This window comes from Triplophysa rosa, linkage group LG16 (assembly GCF_024868665.1).
Source record: "Triplophysa rosa linkage group LG16, Trosa_1v2, whole genome shotgun sequence".
NCBI lineage: Eukaryota > Metazoa > Chordata > Actinopteri > Cypriniformes > Nemacheilidae > Triplophysa > Triplophysa rosa.
In genome coordinates this window covers 13,096,592-13,118,419 of record NC_079905.1, presented here as the reverse complement: position 1 = coordinate 13,118,419, position 21,828 = coordinate 13,096,592, and the positions used below count along the sequence as shown (strand labels likewise).

At 38.8% G+C, this 21,828-nt stretch overlaps 1 protein-coding gene across 1 annotated transcript in view; it reads left to right on the top strand.

Moving 5' to 3' along the window:
* The window catches only part of gabbr2 (gamma-aminobutyric acid (GABA) B receptor, 2), a 179,716-nt gene that overhangs the window by 146,384 nt on the left and 11,504 nt on the right, over positions 1 to 21,828 (top strand). Inside the window, exons 14-15 of the mRNA XM_057354280.1 lie at positions 17,115 to 17,225; positions 21,378 to 21,602. Of these exons, the coding sequence (XP_057210263.1) occupies positions 17,115 to 17,225; positions 21,378 to 21,602 (336 nt within the window). The remainder of the gene's footprint in view (positions 1 to 17,114; positions 17,226 to 21,377; positions 21,603 to 21,828) is intronic.

Below are 21,828 nucleotides of genomic sequence, written 5' to 3'. Positions count from 1 at the left end.
TCATTTTTGGGTGAACTATGACTTTAATATCCAGAAAAGTTAGTATTGTGGTCAAAGCTGTGGCCTACAGTGATCCGGTGCCAATAAGAGTAGTGCACAGGTAATTTTTCTTGATGTGCGTAGGAAGTTTTTTTCATAAAGTAAAAGAATTCAGCATTGTTCTAGTATTTACATTCCTAGTGGAGAGCAAAATTAGACAAAATCCAACCCAGACATAGAGACACTTATTTGTCATTTTTTTCTATGCTCTCTCTCTCTCTCTCTCTCTCTCTCTCTCTCTCTCTCTCTCTCTCTCTCTCTCTCTCTCTCTCTCTCTCTCTCTCTCTCTCTCTCTCGCTCTCTCTCTCTCTCTCTCTCTTGGTGCTGAACAGACACTCTCAATCACAGCCCCAGACAGATCCATTACACTCACAAAAAAGAAAATCCATTAGTGTGTGCGTGTGTGCGTGTGTGTGTGTGTGTGTGTGTGTGTGTGTGTGTGTGTGTGTGTGTGTGTGTGTGTGTGTGTGTGTCTGTGTGCGTTTGTGTTTGAGAGAGCGAACAAGAGGGCAAGTAATAGAAAGACTGAGAGAGGAACTCACAGCTGCAATATTTGGTATCCTTGGCTAGACCATAACTATGCTAAACTGTTTCTTATTATGCACATACATGATGTTGAGTGTTTGTGTGCGACCTCATGTGAGTCTTTGTGTACAGTTTAGTGACTCTTATAAACTCCATGATTGTTAAAGTGAAAGTTCACCCAAAAATACTCACCCTCATGTCAATTCAAACCTGTATGACTTTCTTCTACAGAACACACCAAAAAAGTTTTTTTATAATTTTGAAGAATGTTGGTAACCAAATAACATTATGCACCATTGACTTCAATTGTATGAAAACAAAATCACACAAAAACATTTCTCAAAATATCTTCTTTTGTGTTCCACAGAAGTGCGTCATGCACAGGTTTTGAACAACATGAGGGCTAAATGATGATAGAATATTTTTGGCTGGACTGTCCCTTTAAGATGCATCCTTTAGAAGGCAGCACCCTACAGTATGTAGGCAGTAGGGAGCTCACCAGGTTTTGCAGCGCAGCCGGTGGCATTGATTATGCATGTGTGCTTGTTTTGCAATCACAGATGTGCTGTTCAGCGTTACTGTTAAAGGGGTCATATGGCGCGAACACGTGTTTTTCTGTGTCTTTGGTGTGTTATAAGTTGCCCATGCATGTATTAGACACGTAAAATTGCAAAAATGAAAGTGTGGGAACAAAAGATGCATTCTATCTAAAAGCGAATGCTCACCCAGACCTGCCTGAAACGCCTCGTGTAACCACACCCCCACAAATCTACGTCAGTTCGTGGTATGAGTTGACAAGACCGACCAAATGTATACACAAGTAAGTAGGCGTACCTGTCAGTACAATTGCTTTGGAACCAAATATGGTAAGAGGCGTCACATTTTCGTTACATGCTTGCAGTATTTGACCAATCACTACGCACTGGTTAACTGGCCAATCATAGCACACCTCGCTTTTCAGAGTGATGAGCTTTGTAAAAAAATTGCGCGTTTCAGAGAGGCGGGGCAAAGAGGAGATACAAACATGCACGGTATGTGGAAAATACAGCGTTTTTGAATCTTAAATCGTGTGTACACATTGCATTACATCTAAAACAAACGATAATATTCGTTTTAGCTGTGTCATATGACCCCTTTAAGCGGGTATGTGTTTGTAATAGAAAACAAAGGACATGATTACACGCAGGGCTCTGATAACATGAGTGCGTAACTGTGTGTGTGGGACGGACGGCGGCTCGGTCACACACTCAAAGGTGATAACTGATCCAGCGCACACACCACACGCTCGCTGCTGTTCATTAGCGTGTGGCAGAGCAAGGGCAGGGGTGTGGGCTGCATTCCGCTCACAGATCTTTTCTGCTGCATCAGCAGCGCGCTGGCAGCGAGGATTCAGATGGCAAGCGGGCAACAGCGCTGGCTACTCAAGTCCTTGAGGGGAAAGTGACGATTGGAGCAGATCTCGTTCCACAGTCACGTCACACCGTTGTGCATGACACAAGCCAGCCTCCACCGTCCCCCGAGGTTTCCGGGACTCCGCAGCCCAGAGACTCGGCTAATTAAACCCTCGACGGTGGCAGGGGAGCTGGCCGGGTGCCAACCCACCTGGGCATAATGACGCACACAGCTGGTGACACGAACCGGAGAGGTGATCATGTGATCGTTCCAGTCTGAGTCATGGAGACGGATACCACGGGACTTCTTAGTTGCTCACGGTCACAGACCCTTGGGGCTATTGTGTATTCATCCGTTTATCATGCGACTGTAAATAAAAGTATAAGTGTGTGCGAGCTCAGGGTGATGAATGGGCTGTGATGGAGAGTCGGGCTGATTTGCGATCCTGTCCACTCCATCTCCGAACTCCTGATTATATTTGCTTTGGACTTGGAATCAGTCTCTACGTCTCTAGAAACAGGTAAGAACGTTCTTGGAGCAGACCTTGGAGTTTTATTGCTTTGAGTTGTGACCGTAATCTGGACTTCCTAATTGGCAGCCTTGAAATGATATTGATATTCCTTCAAATGTCATTAATAGTGATGTTTGCTAAAGCACACTGTACGAACCCCCGACCCTTAGAATGTAAAAGATTGCACAAACATTGCACAACACAGCTGGTTGTATCTCTGCTTTTATCTTTTTTTTTTTTTTGTCTGCCGCGAAGGCCTTCGTTCTCTTTTTTCCCGAAAACAGAGAGGTTTAAGAGCAAGAGGGAAAGTGAAAGAGCCCTTTAGGATCAATACACACACAAGCACTGGAGGAAAGACATGGTGTGAGTGGAGATGTAAACCATATGGCACTATTAAACCCTACAGTAGTGACTTAGTCCAGCGGGCCGTGGGAGTCCGTACACGAGTCTGCGCTCTCCCCTGTTCCCTCTGCTATACTCATGCACAGTCGCTTTTCTAATCACTGCTTTGCATCTCTCACTTTAGATAGGGACTACAATTTGCCTTGACTCACATTTCCAGATTTTCTTTTAGTACTTTGAGGAAGTATCCTCTACTTTTCACATGTCTATATACAGAACAAATATACTACACAAAACCTGGCTTTTTTGTTTGTTTAATTAAAGGTGCTTTGTTTATTTTTTCATTCAAAGTACACACAGAATTGGAATCTGTTTTTTAGATATGTTGTGGTTGTCAATTGTTGTACATGTTCATTGGGCCCATACAGTATGTGGGAAGGAGTTGGCTTAATATGTGAATATTTTAGCCTATAGGATGTCTCTAAACTAGTGTGCTCAAAAATATGACAACATTTGGATTTAGAAGATGTAAGAAAAGCCTACAAAAGTAATAGTTCTACCAATACAGATCAATCGATTTGATGACATCATTTAGCACTTCAGCTTCAGATCAAATTCCGACTAAACTCCAAACTAAACCCTATTGGCTATTTTACAAAAGGGGAGGAGCAACTGTTCACTTTAATTTCCTGGAAATTGTATTTTAATGCGCTTCATTAGGTCTTTAAAACTTAATGCTGGAATACACTACAAGGCTTTTGCTCAGACTTTGCCCAGATTTTCAGTCTGGACTTGTTACAAAAAGTCTGCGCTAGTCTGCAGATTTTATCGCGTAGTGTGTGATGCCCTGTTTTGTCTGCAAACTTTCAAAAAGTCTGCAAGTGTGTGGTGTCTAGTTTGTTAAAAATCTGTTGAGATTTTAAAAGTCGTCTAGTGTATTCCAGCCTTTAGTGGTTGAATCAGTTCTGTTAAAGAGATAGTTCAACAAAAAATGTAAATTCTGTCATCATTTACTCACCCTAATGACATTTCTAACCTTTATGACTTTCTTTTGTCTGCAGATCACAAAAGAAGATATGGTTGGTAAAGAACGTTGGTATCTAAAAACCATTGGTCCCCATTGACTTGCATTGGTGCATAAAATAGAAGTCGGTGGGGACCAATGGTTTTCGGTTAACAGCATTCTTTAAACTATCTTCTTTTGTATTTTGCAGAAGAAAGAAACTCATACAGGTTTGAAATGACAAAAGTATGTAAATTATAAATTATGTAAGGTGAATTATGACAGACTATCCCTTTAAGTTAAGTACCATTTTTAACATTATAAGCTGTTGTCAGTCATTCGTTTGTCATGTAAGAATGCTATTTTTCTTCCAAAACCAGTTAACAAAGACAGTTCTCACTTTGATTTGCGTATGACTAAAGTATGTATTTAAAGTATCTATCAAGTATTTAAAGCAGAGGTAACACGCGCAGTTTCTGCCATTCTCATATAAATCTTGAGTACCTATAGAGTAGTACTGCATACGTCATATCTCCAAAGAGTATTTAGTTTGATCAAATTTATATAAGACAGATACAGCGTACGATTATTTCCAAAAACAGTCGACCCTTCTTAAGGCATGCAGGGGACAGAACTAATGCACACAAGCACACAATACATCATGGCATTATCCCTGCATACGTGTTGATTCACTATAAGTTTGTGTTGTTTACATACTGCACGTATCAGTTTCAAACGATCTGCAAATCCAGCATTATATCCACCGTTTATATAACATTCATCACCGAAATGCCGTGATCAAACAAACACAGCTGAACTTCCGTAACGAACGAAGCACATTGATGGGCGTGCTCTCGCTTTCACTGATTGACACTCTTTCTCTCACTCTCGCTGGTTGATGTTTGGGCATGCTTGTCCGGGAGAATAGTCCAATAAGGGACTAAGAACCCTTGTTACGAAACGGGAGTTCATTTTTGAAAAAAACTTTCTGTTAGCTGAACGAACCTGGCAGAGTGTATCGAGCACAGAAATACACTCTTAAAAAATAAAGGTGCTTCAAAAGGTTCTTCGATGACATAGAATAACCTTTTTTGTCTAAATGGTTTCATAAAGAACCTTTTACATCCAAAGAACCTTTCTGTTTCACAAAAGGTTCTTCTTCTACGTCACACGTCCAAGTTGACCATGTTAATGACCATGAGAAGACAGCACCTTTAACAGTGTAAAGGAGTCAGAATGCATGAAATATCTTGTTACCCCGCCTTTAAAGTTTTGTAAGTATTTTTGTCAGATTGTATAAAAAACAGCTCATTTTTATTTCATTATGAATTGCGCTGTATTTGTTGCATTTTCGGAAATGCTGATCTTTGAAAACGCTTAACAGAGCCTTAAAACAAAAAGGACACACTTCCTGATTTTGAACCCTCAACACAGAGCATCCGTCCTTCCGGATGTGTTTCGCTTGAGATTTTCACGCAGGTGGTCTGTCGAACATAATTAACCCCGTCTTTGTCCTCAGTTACGGCTCTCCGCTGCGTGAGGAGGCGGTAATAACTCTATTGTGATTGCCCTGCCGAATCCCTTGTTAGGAAAGCTGTGAAATCAAGTGTGCTTTCTGCTTACAAGATGCGCACACACACACATACATATACACACACTCGCACGCAAGGGGTGGTGCACAGCAGGTGATCTCAGAGTGAGCTGCGGAGCTGTGCGTGGTGGGACTAAAGTAGATAAACGAGATGTTAAAGGAAGCAGAGACATGAGGAATGAGAGAAGGATGGAGATGTAGAGGAGGGCGGCGTCTCGGGCTGCGGGCGCAGCCCCCCTCCTAACCGCCATCTGCACATTCATTAACCTGCATGCCACAACACACTGCCGTGATGGGCCGGGCCAATCAACAGCCCGCGTGTGTGCATGAATGTGTCTGTTTGTTTGGCTTATCTTTCAAATCTGTAATTAAGATTGCATCTCTGTAAATATGTAATACCATTACCAACAAGAAAAGATTGTGTCTTATTGGCTTTGTTCAGACAGGCAGCAAGAATCCTTATCTTTTGGCATATCTTACTTTAATCTGTTTTTGTCCGATCGCCAAAACCTATATGAAATCAGATTTTTATATTGTTATAAACAGTGGTGTAGTCGGGGCCGTATGCTTACTTTTTCCACAGCGCTGTTTGCGTATTACGACTTCTGAAGATCTACACTGTGAAAAAACCCAGTGGCAATGGCAGAAAATTACCAGTACATTTTCCTTTATTTTACGGACATTTACGTTAATGCTAAAATGCAATTTAATGCAGTGCAAAATGTAAAATACAGGTAAAACAACTGTAAAAATCAATGCGAAAAATTCCTTCATATTAATACAGTTTATTGTGCCCTATTTTTTAGTGTGTATTAGCTATTCCCACTTTTTTGCTGCTTAAAAATGTCTCCAAGCAGCCTTTGTGATTTCTTCCCTTTAACTTTATCGCCTTTTTCTTATTTGTTTATAAACAGGTTGATTCTTTCATTCAGTTAGTGCATTTCTTAAAAAAAATCACAATATTTCCCGCAACCCCGCCTCCGACAACCGCGTCGTTATATTTATTCTACGTTTAAGATAAGGTATTTTCACCACAACATTTTACTTCATACATTTATATCTTCCCCTTAAATTAATAACAAGTATTCACACAGAGATGGCAGTGTTGGCAAAGTTACATCTGTATTCTGTACCAAGTAAAGTCTTGCATATGTTTTTACGTAATCTTGTGTATGTGATGTGTTAAAAACATATGATGCTTTGTAAAAATATTGTAGTGTGGTCAACAGTACTGGCATAGACCTGTTTTTTCCAATGATATAACTTCATAATCAAAGCATAAGTGAATTATGCATATTATATATATATATATATATATATATATATATAAATGGCATATTAAACTGTAATAAATGTCAAGTTACTAGAAAAAACACACTGACTTCTATCTTTTTTGGGCATTATTGGGTAGTATAGTACACCACTTTTTTTATTAGGACTACACCACTGGTTATAAAATACCTGATTTGTAACTGCAGACCTAAACTATTTAGAAACTGTTTTATGAAGAGCCATCTCTTCTCCATTTGTTGGGTATCATTGCTTTGGTTTATGCATTTTAATTCACAGTAATCCTACAAATTATGTTGTCTCTCAAAAAATTCATTTTATTTTCCTTTTGTAACATAGAACACTTAGATGGATATTTTTCTGGTGTCTGGACTCTATTAACAGGGATTTAGTAAAATATAAACAGAAAATATTGATCAAAAATACATTCTCTGCAAGTTTATGTCACATCCATTACACTTGAATTGCCCAAATGTCTCTCCTTATATGCCATTTTGCAAGACGTAAGCAACACTCTAGCACTTATTTTTTCCGTTTTTTAACCCTACACACACAGACCATTTAGAACTGAATCAAATTGTTAGTTATAGAGTCAATTATATTATTATATTTTTATATTATTATTATATATTTTTCTTATTTGCTCCTGTAAAGCTGCTTTGGAACAATGCACATTGTGAAAAGCGCTATATAAATAAAATTGAATTGAATTGAATTGAATTATATGTGAAATAAAAAAACGAAACGGGAAGTGCTTTTGGACTATTTTTGTTTACATCTTGCAAAATGGTCTATATGCTGGCATTGGTCTGGCATTGAATAACAAGACCTCACATTAGATGCTTGCTTCAGATCAGTAGTTTGAGAGAGGGATGTATGTGTTAAGTGAGGAGGCAGGGCAACAGGGACATCAGAGAGGTCTGTGCTTCTGATGCCCTTCCCATGCACAGCTCCACGGGGCCAGAACAAGACCACATCAAAGGGCTTCAAAGGGCCTATGAAGCAAACACCTATTAATGACAAATTGTAACCTGAGCAACTGGCCTTTCAAGAGGTTGTTGCCAAAATTGCGTTTGTTTTAAAAAGCATATAACAATTTACAGTATGTACAACGTATTTGTGTCTACGTTACGATACAACATGACCTTTGTAAAAGTGCAGAAAGTGACCCCTGTAAATGCCTTGCAGCTCTTGTAAAAATGTAAAAGCCGCTAACATTTCATTTGCGTTTGCCCTCTGCTGGTATGGATGTGCAGCAGCATTATATGTGGCACTGTATCATCCCCTTCTTGGAGGAAAATGCCACAGATCAGAGCAGGGAAAGGTCCAGTTTTATTCTAATGGATGGTGAATTTTGTTCATTTTTGTCTACTAACCGCCGAGATCAGAACTAGGAAGGAGAAAAATGCGTTCAGACAGCGACACACACTGTAACGTTCACATCAGAGCTTGACAAGTATTGATTCTGACTGTAATTTGTTCCGCACTGCCATCTTGATATGGCCCATCCTTATCTACAGAATGCTTCAATGGCCGATTTGAATGTGCTTGCCTTAGCAATTGAAATCCTTTATTACATAGACCATTGTACTACAGGTTCAGTGATGAAGAGCCTCTATTGGCGTCCTCTCCTCCTGAAGACTACTATTCTATCTTTATCAATCGCATCTCTTATGCAATCACACAGACTGTCTGCCCACCCCTGCTCCCCCTCTCCCATCAGATGTGAGATCTAGATGCATTTGGCCCGTAGTTCGACCATCTGTAATGAATTTATACACGTTTTTTGGGGGGGATCTGGATCTGATTGTAGTAATCGTAGCGTCATTTCTTTTTGTGACAGTCTGCATGTTCCCTATACGCCGATCCTCCTTTGTAAGTGAGGGCTGCTCTTGTTAAAGGGATAGTTCACCCAAAAATGAAAATTCTGTCATCATTTATTCACCGTCCTGTTCTGATGAGCACAATGAAAGATATTTGGAAGAATGTTAGCAATTTTCAGTTCTGCGACATCATCCACTACTATAGTAGAAAAGAATATTGTTATTTCTGTATATGTAGCTATTTCTGTATAGTTCTACAGCTTCCAAACATGCCCATTGCACACAGTCACACAGAACATTTTCCTCACAATTACAGACACGCTCACAGTAGTGCGCTCTCTCTCCAATCCTAATTTGAAGCAGCGTGCTGAAGCTCACACCCCCAAAATGGGTGCGTGTGAAAGAGAGGCTGATTTGAAGCATGGGTCGATAGCGCTGGCACTGCACAGACCTCGTGAGCCAGATAACTCAGCCACAAACAGCTCTTCATTACTCTCATAAGACTTGAGCTTTTCAGAGAATGAAATGTGTCATTTGGCCGACATGAGAGGCAGGTGCTGCGGCCTTATCGGAGGGATTGGATCGATGTGGCGGGCTGCAGGTGGTCCGTCGTTACTGTACGAGTCCGAATGAGCTGATTTTTTTTCCTTTAGATTCGTGTTTGAGACAAAATGTAGATAATTAGTTCATTTTTATTTATTTATAGTCTGACTGTTTTATTTATAACTAGAAATAAATGTTTATGATTAAATTAAAAAAAAATTGTAATAGTAATAATAGCAATTATATTAATAATAATAATTATTATTGTTGTTGTTGTTATAAATAAATAACTAATAACCATATTTCTTGGTCACAAGAAATGCAAGAGTAACATTTTCACTACTAGTTTCACACTGTGCGCATACCAGATGCGACACGCAACAAAGAACGAGTTTTGGGCATCACTTTAAAACTAGATTCCTACTACATACACCGTGTAGACAAAGATATGAACATATTTCTATATGACATTATTGTAGCAGTTCGAGATTTTTTTGAGGAACGCAAATGCTTTCAAAAGTTAAAGGCTCTCTAGCGCCCCCCGTGACTGATGACCGCCTATGGCGTGAGCCTGTGGCACCAGCCTGCCGACTGACACTGTTTCCAGTCTGGGCAGATGAGACCCGATAACAAACCAGCTTTGACCACCTGACAGCAAGACAGACCGCCTGGCAGCCGAATGGAGCCCCCCCTCCTTCTTTCTCATGCGCACCCGCTGACATGCTGCCAACCCACAGCCTGGAGCACATCCTCCAGAGAGTCAGGCTGGCATCAGTGCCCCCCCATCACCACAGTAACACACAGTCACACACAAACCCAGAAATATGTGCTTACATGTAGTCCCTCCCTTTTCCACCTGCCAAAAAAACTCAAACACGCATGCACACAATGACTCGTCCAGGTCACATGTCACTGGTAAAATAAAATATATTTTTTTTTCAAATGAATGAAATGAAGCCTTTTCTTAAGACCATACGTTTTATGCATTTTGACAGCTCTCTCAACCCTCTACCTCGCTTTTTCTGTGGAAGACAAAAGGAAAAATGGGTGCTTGCTCTTTTTCTTTTATTTATCAATAAATTCATATTAAAGGCAGCTGAACAAATACTATTATGCTAATGTATAAATACTTTACTGTTTAAAATAGTAACTATTTTATGTATTTATGGCATTACAGTATTAAGAAATTGCGAATGGAAGGAGAAAATTGGCTTTTTGCCCAAAATGTACTTTCCTAATTTGGCTTTTGGTTCAGTAAATATGACAAAGACCATTCTTCACAGGTGTCTTGAGATAGATGGCAGATGCACACAAATACATATACACACACATACTGTATATACGGTACAGATCTGAGGTCACATGATGCGGCCAGCAGCGTGAATAACGTAAATGCAAATGAAATATGAGTGAGACGAACGGGTGAAAAATGGGAAGACATCTTGTCATATGCATAATGGCATGTGCAAAGCGTGACTGCGGGATTATTTCGTTGGTTGGCTGTGCGGCGTGATTTATCATAAGTAGTGAAGTTACGAGGGAGCCGTTATCACTGTTGAGCAGAACATTTCAGCAGACTTGTATCCATGGAAACAATTTAATACCATACTATTAATCATGAAGTAATTTGTCAGGCTAAGATCTATCCTTTTCTGGATGTCTCTTGTTCTCTTGTTTAACATTTAATATTTGTAAATACAAAATGCACCGTCCTAGAAAATAAAAGGCTGTTTATGATCCAGTGACTGCGCATGGGTTGTTATGCGACAAAACTTCACGTCTATATACATGTTAAGTTTGCAGGGTTATATCGAACATTTTTTCTATTGTTATTAATAAAAGTGCATCGTCGATACATATCTTTATCGTTTTATCGCCCAAGCCCTCCCTGTGACCTTATCACATCAGCTTTGTCCTCGAATGCTGCAGAACTTCTTCTATTAAGCAGGACAGTTGTGCATTATCTACAGTATATCTATGCATAAAACAGCACAGTACACATCACAACACATGCCTCTCATAGAAACCGGGCCTCCAAAGACTCAATTACTGCTCTCTCAGCTAGCAACGACAGGAAAATGCGTTCGTGTGTTGGAGATAGCCAAAAAGAGCGAGTTTTGTCTCAATGCTGGAAGTGCATAGTGTTTTGACTCAGTAAAGTTTGGCATAACTTTCAGAAAACTGAATTCTATCAAACTCAGCTCCAGCGGGAGCAGCAGAAGAGTTCCTGACAGTAGTCTGTGCTCATAATAGTTGACAAATTTGTTATTACAACCGGGAACATTCAGTATGTTGAGCGAAATTAACATCATGAAAAGAAATGACATCCACTCAGAGCTTTATAATCATGTTTAATTAATGTTAACACAAGGGGTAATATCCTGGACAGGATATGCTCCTCAATGGAGTCAACGCAGGCGAGGTAAACCCGGAACAAGAGACGATGCCAGGAATGATAAGATGAACGAGCCACAAGTGGGACTTTACGGAGAGGATTAGATCAGACGGTGTTTGAAGTGTGCTGGCAGTGTGTTTAATGTGAAGCGCACCGGGTCGCTTCAGTCATTAGAAGAAGTGGATTCCTGCTGTCCATGTTGAACTTATCCTTCCACTGAAAATATGTTCATGATCTGTGGCTGTAATTGTCTTTGTAGAAAACAAAACAAACAAAAACAACCTCTCCTAAAACACTCACAAGTTTATTTCTTCTGTCTGCTGCTTTTTTCTTTTGTCTGAGACTTCTGTCATTTACATATAATTCTGAAAATGGTTGTGAACATTTCCATCACATCTTGCATTTTGTTTTCTAACATTTTGTGGAGAAAATGAAGGTGATGGAAATGTAATTTCCAAACAGTTGTAGATGAAACATATTTTTCTGTTGCAACGTAAAGCTTATTTTGCAGTTAGCATTTATTAATTTAATTTAGTTGAGTTTTATTTGATGATAAATACACTAAATTAATATTTACACAAATTGATAGTTATTTTTTACATTGTAAATAAAAATGTTTAAATATAAATAATTAAATAAAAATCAAGGCAATGGAAATCACTTTAAAAGAAGTTTTAGATAAAAAATAACACTCTTTTTTTCTTGCTTGGTAAAGCTTATTTCACAGTTAGCATTTTATTTTATTTTTTATTATATTATTTTATTTATTTATTCGTTTCATTTTTTTAGATGATAAATACAATTAAATCATATTTACACAAATTTATTGATATTAATTATTTTCACATAGTAAATACATTTTTTATAGTTTTTAATTTAAAAAAAAGGCTTTTTTGGAAATTGCTAAAAAATTACACAGTTTTTTCTTGCTACGTAAAACTTATTTCACAGTCAACAATTTTATCTTATCTTATTTTATTTTATTATCATATTATTTTATATTTATTCATAAATACACTTGTGTAAATAACAAATTGATAATAATCATTTTCACATAGCAAATATACAAATATACATTTTTCAAATATTTTTCAAAAAGCTTTTTAGATGTCCACTTGAGCGGACAGCATGTTTTTTGTTCTCGTCTGAAGTGATACTGTCGCTGTCCACAGTAGTGACCGCTATACGTGAAAGGGTTAATATTTCTGGGACAACAAAAAGTATAAATAAGTGATAATTGTAGCAAAACATACATACTGTAGACCCTTCATTACATTTTAAAAAAGAAAAAAGTTTCTATTTTTAATAAAAAGAAACAGCTAGTCCTGTTTCCGGGCCCTTTTGACCATGGCACAGCAAAGGTGTGTGTGGCTTCAGTGATCATGAGGGTTGCAGAGTACACTATGATGAAGAGAAGACCTCCACCATCACTCACAGTTTGCAATGCTGCCCTCATGGAAGAAAAAACAACACCCCTCATGAGTAATCAGGACTGATGGCTTCTCCTGCGTGGGACCTCTCTTTGTCCTTGACTCAACAAGGATGTATGGACGACCCAATTCACAAATCTTTATCAGCCTGCAGTAAAACAACAAGCTGTAAACATCATGGCTTCCATTTCTGCGTGCAATTACGTGTGTTTGTGTGTGTGTGTTCATGACTATAATTCAGAGAGCACATCTGTGTGAATATTTCAGCATAGTCCCAGCAGCGGCCGAATTCAGATGTTTGCTCGTGCGTGTGCACTAATAATATTTGACAGTGAGTACTGGAACCCCATTTCCAAAGGTTGTTATTCACAAATTAGCTACATAAGAGAGCGTGTTCGTGTAGGGCGAAGGGTGTGTGGGTAACAGTCCTGTGCATTCATGTGACGGCGACATCGGAGGCTCGTGGAGCGAGCAGATGGGACTTGTGATTAAAACCGAGATATTCCCCAGCATTAGATTAAAGAATGATGTCAATAAAACCATTTTGGGCTGCAATAACAATGGCAATGTGAAACGCGGCGCTGCACGTTCTCATTTGCATATTTAAATGCACATAATATTCGGGGTTAGATTCCAGGTGTAATGATGCATTTAGGCCGTAATGAAACGGTTATGGCAGCTTCCAGGCTCTGCCGCAGGGACTGCAGTGGGGCCACTTTGAAGTCACTGTGTTTGAAGTGGAGTTTAGAGCGGCGGACACCGGGGGGACACGTATCTGCAGAGCCCCAGCAGGTTCCTCTGAAACCAGAACAGGTAGATCCAAGCCAGGAGGGCCCGCACAGTCCTGTCTGCTCTTGCCCGTACCCAACCCCCAGGCGAGTAGGAAAGGGTGCCAAAGATTGGTTTTTGATGTGTTATGGCTTTGATGTGGTCAGTGAAGTATCGTAAGGGTTGACCTTGAGGTTAGATAGCTGAATAATTGATTTCTTCTTGTTAAACAACTCTTGGTTCCATCAAGCAATATCTGTCTCTCTGTTGTGCTTTTAAGCAGTAACATGCATGCACCAAGAGATCACAGGATGTGTTGTAAAAGGATTACTGCTGATAAGAGAGCAACGTCAGGGTGATACAGACGTAAGGTTGACTGACCCATCCAAATGAAAACGATAATGTTCATTTCCTTTAAACAAGAGTTTAGTTCTGAATAAAAGTGGTATAATGTAAATGACTGAGACAAATTACCTAGAAGTCACTCTTTTTTCAGTTTTTATGTTCAAGTTACTTTATTTGTACTCAAAGGTAGACAAAATACATATCACATACATCTCACACAAACTTTTATCAGCAACCCAGATAGTGGACAGCTTACAAAAACATGATAAAAGTGCTCCAAATTTCCATCATCAGTACCACATATAATTTCACTTCAGTGTAATTGTGAGTGAATAAGTAGAGTTACATTTACATTTACGCATTTGGCAGACGCTTTTATCCAAAGCGACTTACATTGCATTATCCTTTACATTTGTTTGTAAGTATGTGCAATCCCCTGGGATCGAACATCGACCATGGCAGCGCCATGCTCTAACCACTGAGCTACAGGAAAGCTACATGATGATCCTAATGATTGTGTGATATAAAGTGTGATATAATGTAATTCTCCGGTCAGCTGACTGTCTCACAATCTCTCTATAGACACGCATGCTATATCCAGCTTCTTCTGAACAATTACATTAGACACCTAATGCAGTGAGAAAGAATGGAGTAGCCAGCACACACTTTAAACCCAACCCACCGACTGTTGCCTGGCAACAGCACACAGTTCATCTAACTAAAGCTCAGGCTGTGATGACAGCAGCGGCCTTGTTGTTTTGCAATTGACCCTTCTCAAAGCCCGCCCCCTTTTGCTATGTCCGACATCAGCCAAAGCGCTCCCACTGCACTTAAGAATATTTATTGTGAAATAATCATATCTGGGAGGAGAAAATGACGTGTACTTTCAGCCAAAAGCAATAATAAAGTCTGCAATACGCATTTGAAGTATATATTCAGGATGTGAAAGCGACTGGGAATAAAGTCAACAAAATAAAGATCGAAGCTCTAGCCTACTGAGCTGTAACAATATCGCCGTTATGATTGGTCCGGGTGTCTGTCAATCAAACTCCACATGAAGGGTCAATTGTAAAATTCATTCTTTTGCATGACCTGAAAGAGAAGTCACTTGTTGGCTTTTATAAAGAACTAAATGATATATAGTGGGCAAAAGTAATGTCTAGATTGTACATGTGAGATGCAACACTGTTTAGAGAATATAGGAATACAGGTTTGATTTGGGTTTTATTTGAATATACCAAAAATATACAGAAAAACAAAAAGCTCACTAAATAAACTACAGTTTTACCTGTTATTAATATTTTGTTAATCCTCTATTGTAGTAATATTTTGTAGTCATTCTTCTGGGCCTTGACTTAATAAACTTTGTGCACGTGGAGTGTTTTTTTGCCAGGCATTTTAAGTACAGTTTAGTAATAATAATATACTAATACATTTTACATAATAATGATATCAGTATACTTCAGTTATTCTCTGTATACTAGCATTATGCAAAATATCAGTACTTAATGCTGATTAAATATACTTTTAATAGTTAAAATGCCTGTCATAGTGTAGTTTGCAAAGACAGCAGATTTTTTTGTTCAAAAATGCGTAAACACTGACACTGTGACTTTCAGAATTGCTTTTTGTTTCGTTTAAACCAGCGTGAGTTTGGAACGGGGCTATCTGTTTGGCAGTGGCATGAGATATACACAAACCACATGGCAATAACACTTCTCATAGACATTTCATAATAAACTAAGATAAACTGATGTTTATCATCGGAATATCCTCTGTGATCTATGTCATCGCAGAGTTTAAGATTGTCCGACAGTATTACTTCGAGAATCACGTCACATTGGGAAATTCTGTATGTTGCTTTTGAATAGAGCATCTTATTCACTGGCCCAGTTTACTCGACCCTTCTAAGCAGTCAACTCCTTAATGCCAAACCCAGATCACTCACATAAGCATCAGATAAAAGCTTGGGTGAGACTAAATTCAAAAGAATCAATATCACTTAAAGGTCTAGTGTATGAAATTTAGCGGCATCTAGTGGTGAGGTGGCGAACTGCAATCAAAGGCTCACTCCACCCCTCCCTTTCCAAGCACTACGGCAGCTAACACAGAACTAAGATGATGTCATGCTTTCGCTTCTTTGCCGAAGGTGATAACATATGAAATGCGCGATGTAGAGCAGTTTGTCAGTTTAGGGCTACTGTAGAATCAACATGGTGAATTCCATTCAAGGGGATCCGCAGTGTATGTAGATAGAAATAGCTCATTCTAAGGTGTTAAAACCATAACGCTTCATTATGTAAAGTCTTCATACACCTCTGAAGACATAGTTATGCATATTATATTGCATTTCTTTCAATAATGCCTCCAAAAAAAATTGTTTGTATGCATGGCAAGCTGAGGGGTTTCCAGACTGGGGCAATAGAAAGTTGGTTAGAGTCTCCTTATAGAGCCAGTACAGTATATTTAGGAGAACTTAGCTGAGGTGTTCTTCCCTTCGTAGTCTTCTGCTGACCTCATTTGCATGTCAGTTCAGGTTGTTTGCATTTCCTGCTTGTAAATATCTTAATCAATATCCAGCACTTAATGTCTGACCCATAAAGAGTTATTGTTAATCGGTAACACTCAAGTGGTCTCTAGTAAAGGTGACAGTATTATTGGTGCTATCTCTGTGAAACACCATTAAGTGCTGTCTCCAATGAGAAGATCGCATGATCCGTCCCCATGATGCCACGGGCTTCAGGCAGTTTGTAACTGTGATGGTGATTACTAAATAAACCAATGAATAAATATTCATATGTTCAATGTTCATTATAACCAGTCATTTTGGTTGGGATTTGTTCGTTTAAAGCTCAAAAATGGATTCAATCGGAGCAGCTTAACCAACAGATTTGAATCATTCTTGAACACAAAAGAAGATAATGTTGGTTAACCGAACAACTAGCTTTACAGAAGTTTCACTTTTGGGTGAACCATCACTTTAATTCTTCACAATAACACATTTAAAGTGATGACGGAATCAGGCGGGGCTTCACAGCATCACGCTATTGTTAGCGGCAAAGGTTTTTTTAGTCTGAATTATTTCCACTCATCAGCTTTCTTGCTGCGTCTCCACAGGCGGATCCTCAGGGACGAGACATCGCAATCCGGCCCTTCCTGGAGCACTGCGAGAACACGCACATGACCATTTGGCTGGGGATCGTCTATGCCTACAAAGGCCTCCTTATGGTGAGTGAGAACATTCTAGAAACCGTCAACACGATGGCCATCTGCTCACGCCGACAACGACGTCTGAACGATGCGCTGTTTCCTTTTACATTGGGGAAATTATTTTATAGATCTTGCTGTCATGAAAATACAGTTACAATATTAGAATTGGTGCCTCTTGTGGTACATCAAACAATATAAATGCAGTGCATGTGTCAATTTGACAGGCTGTGCTTTATTAAAATGACTCTTGCTTTTTATTGCTATCTCTCCTCACTGCTGCTTTGAACTGCTGAGGTGTGCTTAAGGGAGTGTAAAATCAACTTTTGGTGTGTTAAGCTTACTTAAAACGTCTTCCTGTAAGGACACTTTTTTCTACCTCAAATCTAGTTTCATTATCAAGCAAACAAACTGTTTTGGATTGTATACGTATACCTCTAGGAGAAGAAAGAATATGAGCAAGGTTGCTTTGTCCAATTAACCTCAGCGAGGAATACCGGTCAGGTGCCCCTGGAAGCAAAATTCCCCAGTCGGTTGACTGCCCGTAGCATTGCCCATTATCAGTGAGTCAATGGTGGTACAATAAACTGCCTTGTGACTCACTTTGTGCTCTGTGGAAATGATTTGTCCTTTTGTTCTTGCTGTTCTAAAGGCGGCAGGTGGTCCGGTTGATTGACAGCCCATTACCTCCGCTTTTTCCTGTTCTACTGTAGACGTTCTGTGTCAAGGTTCATATGTGCGCCATACAGTATCTCTTGTTTTCATTCTGCTGCCCCCTTTTCTGCTCTATAATACAATATAATCCCGCACGGACATGTTTTACCACTATATCCACCTTATTTTTGCCATAAATGTGGGCGCCGCCATCTTTGAGCTGTTTGTGTTTAGACTTCCAGTGAGCCACTATAGCTAATGGCAGTCATATTGCAAGTGAGACGAGTGTGCTGTTTTGACTGGCTAGTTAATATTTATTATGGAACCCAAAGGTACAAGTGTAATGTGTGCAGTTAGAGGTTGCCATAATAGCAGGTACAAACACAAAAAAATGTCTACAAAACATTTGTTTTGACCATAATACACGCACCAGAGCTGAATCTGGATGTCACGCACCTTCTGCATCCATTATTCATTATTTTAGCCTACTGGATGCCCTTTCTCCTGGACAATTGACCTACTTGACTACAAGAACTAATAAACATCATTCAAAGGCAGGCATTTATGGGGACAGTGACATTAAATGTCATAGTTTACATTTAAACAAAACATATTTAGCACAACTTAATAAACAGTATGCAAATAGTGATATAATAATATTAGCAGCAGTCAAAACTCAGCTGTCAGCATTTTTATATGTATTTAGCAGTTTAAACTTACTAGGCTAAAGCAAACCTTCCTGCCAGAGGATCGCAGCTGCATGACTAACAGTTACAGGACTGTCATTACATTACAGTTTCATTCATTTGGCAGGCGCTTTTATCCAAAGCATATTTAACATTTTGTCAACACGCTAAACAGTACTGATAGCCTAGTTTACCAGGCCATGTTACTTGGAGGATTATAGATGAAGCAAGGGAGAGAATGAACAACATGACAATAATGTCTTTATTTAATAGACATAAAAACAGACAGTTGTTGGTTAGTCTGTTTTGAGTTGTTTTTAGAAAGTTGTGATGGATGCTGCAGCTCGGTGGAGACCTGCGATACCAGCCGTCTCCATTCTTCCGTTATTAGTTGTAAGGATCCAGGAATGTTTGCTGTCTGTCATGTACAAATTTCGTCCGACTTTCCCACTGTGCATGTACTGGTAACTCACGTCTCTGTGCATTTATAGTTGCGCTTCGAAGACCGAACTCCGAGAGAAAATACGAAATAATTGAATATATCTTCATATGATATATCAGGCCACTTCATCCTCCCACTGTGTAATACATCGGGGGTGGGAAAAATATTCACCAGAGATGCTTTAATAGTGTTTTGAGAGTGCTCCCGCGACACCACTTACATTGTTTTCCACCGGCCGGCTAATAAAACGGAAGTCTCAACAGAAAGGACCACTACATGTTTGCCTTTAATAAGAACTTATGCATCAATTGTGGCCATTCTATTCCAATGTCTGTTAAATTTCTACATAACACTTGAACTAGAAAATGAAAAGTTACTAAACACTGTGAAAAGGTCTTTTCAATACTTTTTGATCGGTTAAATATTTGCAAACCCACAGACAAACATGAAGGGTGACTCACAGTAATGATAGGCAAAAAATGAAATTATGAAAAAGGGAATTATGACGTTTCAGTCTAACAGCGAGGATAAGCAAACCTCAAGAGTGACAAAAGTCACCCAACAACAAAGTGACCTAGACACATTCATGCCAAGACACATGAAAGCTGTGTAAATATTCATTAAAAAGTAAATAATAATAATAACAATTTATAATATAATCATAATTAATATAAAATATAATTGTATTAATAATTTTTTTAATAATATAATACAAAAAAATCAACACTTTGTAAATAAATGTAAAAACATTAGTATTGTGTTTGTATTAGTATTTGGTAACACTTTACTTAAAGCATATACTGTATGTATAATGCATTATAAAAGTAGTTTTAATGTATGAATTATGTATGAATAATGCAATGTAATGTCTAATGAATAATTGTAACCACTGTTAATACATTATAACACTTATCGATTCATTGTTACACTTTGCATTTTTAATTTGATTATAATTCTTTACAACAACATGTAATGTCTTACAACACACATTCTTAAAATTATAATGCATCATACCCTTTAATAACCCTTTGTAATGCACTATGCATAAAGGCTTTAAGTAAAGTGTTACCCAATATTTAAAAAAAAATTCAGTAGTTCACAGAATGAAACAAAAATGAGTTTTATGATTATTTTATCTATACACATAACTGAAAATAGTAAATTCTGAAAATAATTTGAGTAGTCTCTCTTTTTTTTCCAGCGCTGTAAGTGCAGTGTCAAACGGCATAGCCATAGCATTCATGCTGTAGATTCTTGTTCACTGATATGTGACATACCTGAAAACTTCCTCTTCTTTTACCCTGCCATGTCTGAAAATCTGCCACTAACTCACGGTTTGCTTCCAGTTTGACATGTTGAGATAGAACAAGGATGGAAAGACACCGAGAAAACAGAATCCGGTTGTCACTTCTGTTCCAGAGTGCTTTAAAGTGATAGTTCCCCCAAAAATCATTGTACTCGCCCTCATGTCATTTCAAACCTGTATGACTTTCTTGTTTCCGCAGAACACAAAAGAAGATATTTAAAGAACGTTGTTAACCGGCACCCATTCACTTACATTGGTTTTGTGTTCATACAATAGAAGTGAATGGGTACCGGCGCTGTTCTGTTACCAACTCTCTTCAAAATAACTTATTTTGTGTTCTGTGGAAGAAAGAAAGTCAAACAGGTTTGAAATGACAAAACGATGACAGAACTTTACCATCTGTATTTTGAGTCTTGCAAACCTGAGCCGTCTGAGCAGAACTTCAACTATTTACTGTACACTGTGATAGCCATTTTGTATGGGTCTGGATTGGATTAGAATTGAATAGTTTTAAGCAGAGTGTATACAGGATGAATGTGTGCGTCATTGAGTTAGCTGAGTCACAGTCCCTCTTGCTCTCACACAAAGATGCTTTGATTACTTCAGACTTTCCTCAGAAAGTTGGACAGGTGTTGTTAGAGTCATTAGGGTGCTAAGTAAATCAGCCACAGTTCATTCCCACTGGCTTTATGATTCATCGCTGTGAATACGAATTTTCAGGGGAAAATCTTCTACGACAAATAAGCTTATACTATCATTGATCTGCTTTCAAATTAAGTGGCACATTGAATAACTTCGTACAGCCAAGGGGTGAAGAAAAGGCTGTTTTGATAGATCTGGCTGATGGTGCATAGGGTTCTACTAATTCCTAAGACTTAACACTAAGTCTTTTACTTTCAGTGTTTTGCTTACACTCAGGGTTGGGGATTTGAACTTCACTTAACAAATGTATCTTGAAGTATTTGTGTTAGGGTAATGAATATCTCAGCTTGCGCATCTTGTTGAAGAAAAGTGTGCTTTGCTTTTCTAATAAATGAATACAATTCCTAAATAAAGAATTTTCATCCACTCTTCTCTTCTTTTAGTTGTTTGGATGTTTCTTGGCCTGGGAGACCAGAAACGTGAGCATTCCGGCCCTGAATGACAGCAAGTACATCGGCATGAGCGTTTACAACGTGGGCATCATGTGCATCATCGGGGCAGCCGTGTCCTTCCTGACCCGGGATCAGCCTAACGTGCAGTTCTGCATCGTGGCACTGGTCATTATCTTCTGCAGCACCATCACGCTATGTCTAGTGTTTGTGCCAAAAGTGAGTAGCGCGCGTACAGCTTGATCCGTCCCTATGGGGAAAGAACTGTAGAGGTCAGCAAAAGGCCTATTCTGCCATTTGTTTCGTGCAGTTCTCTAGCAAATTCACCTGAATATAATTGAGAACATTGCTTACTTCGCAAACCCCCCCGGAGCTCTCTTGAGATATGCAAGCTGAAATGTGAAATCTCTAAACAAGGGTATCTTTGCCAGATAATGAGATCAGA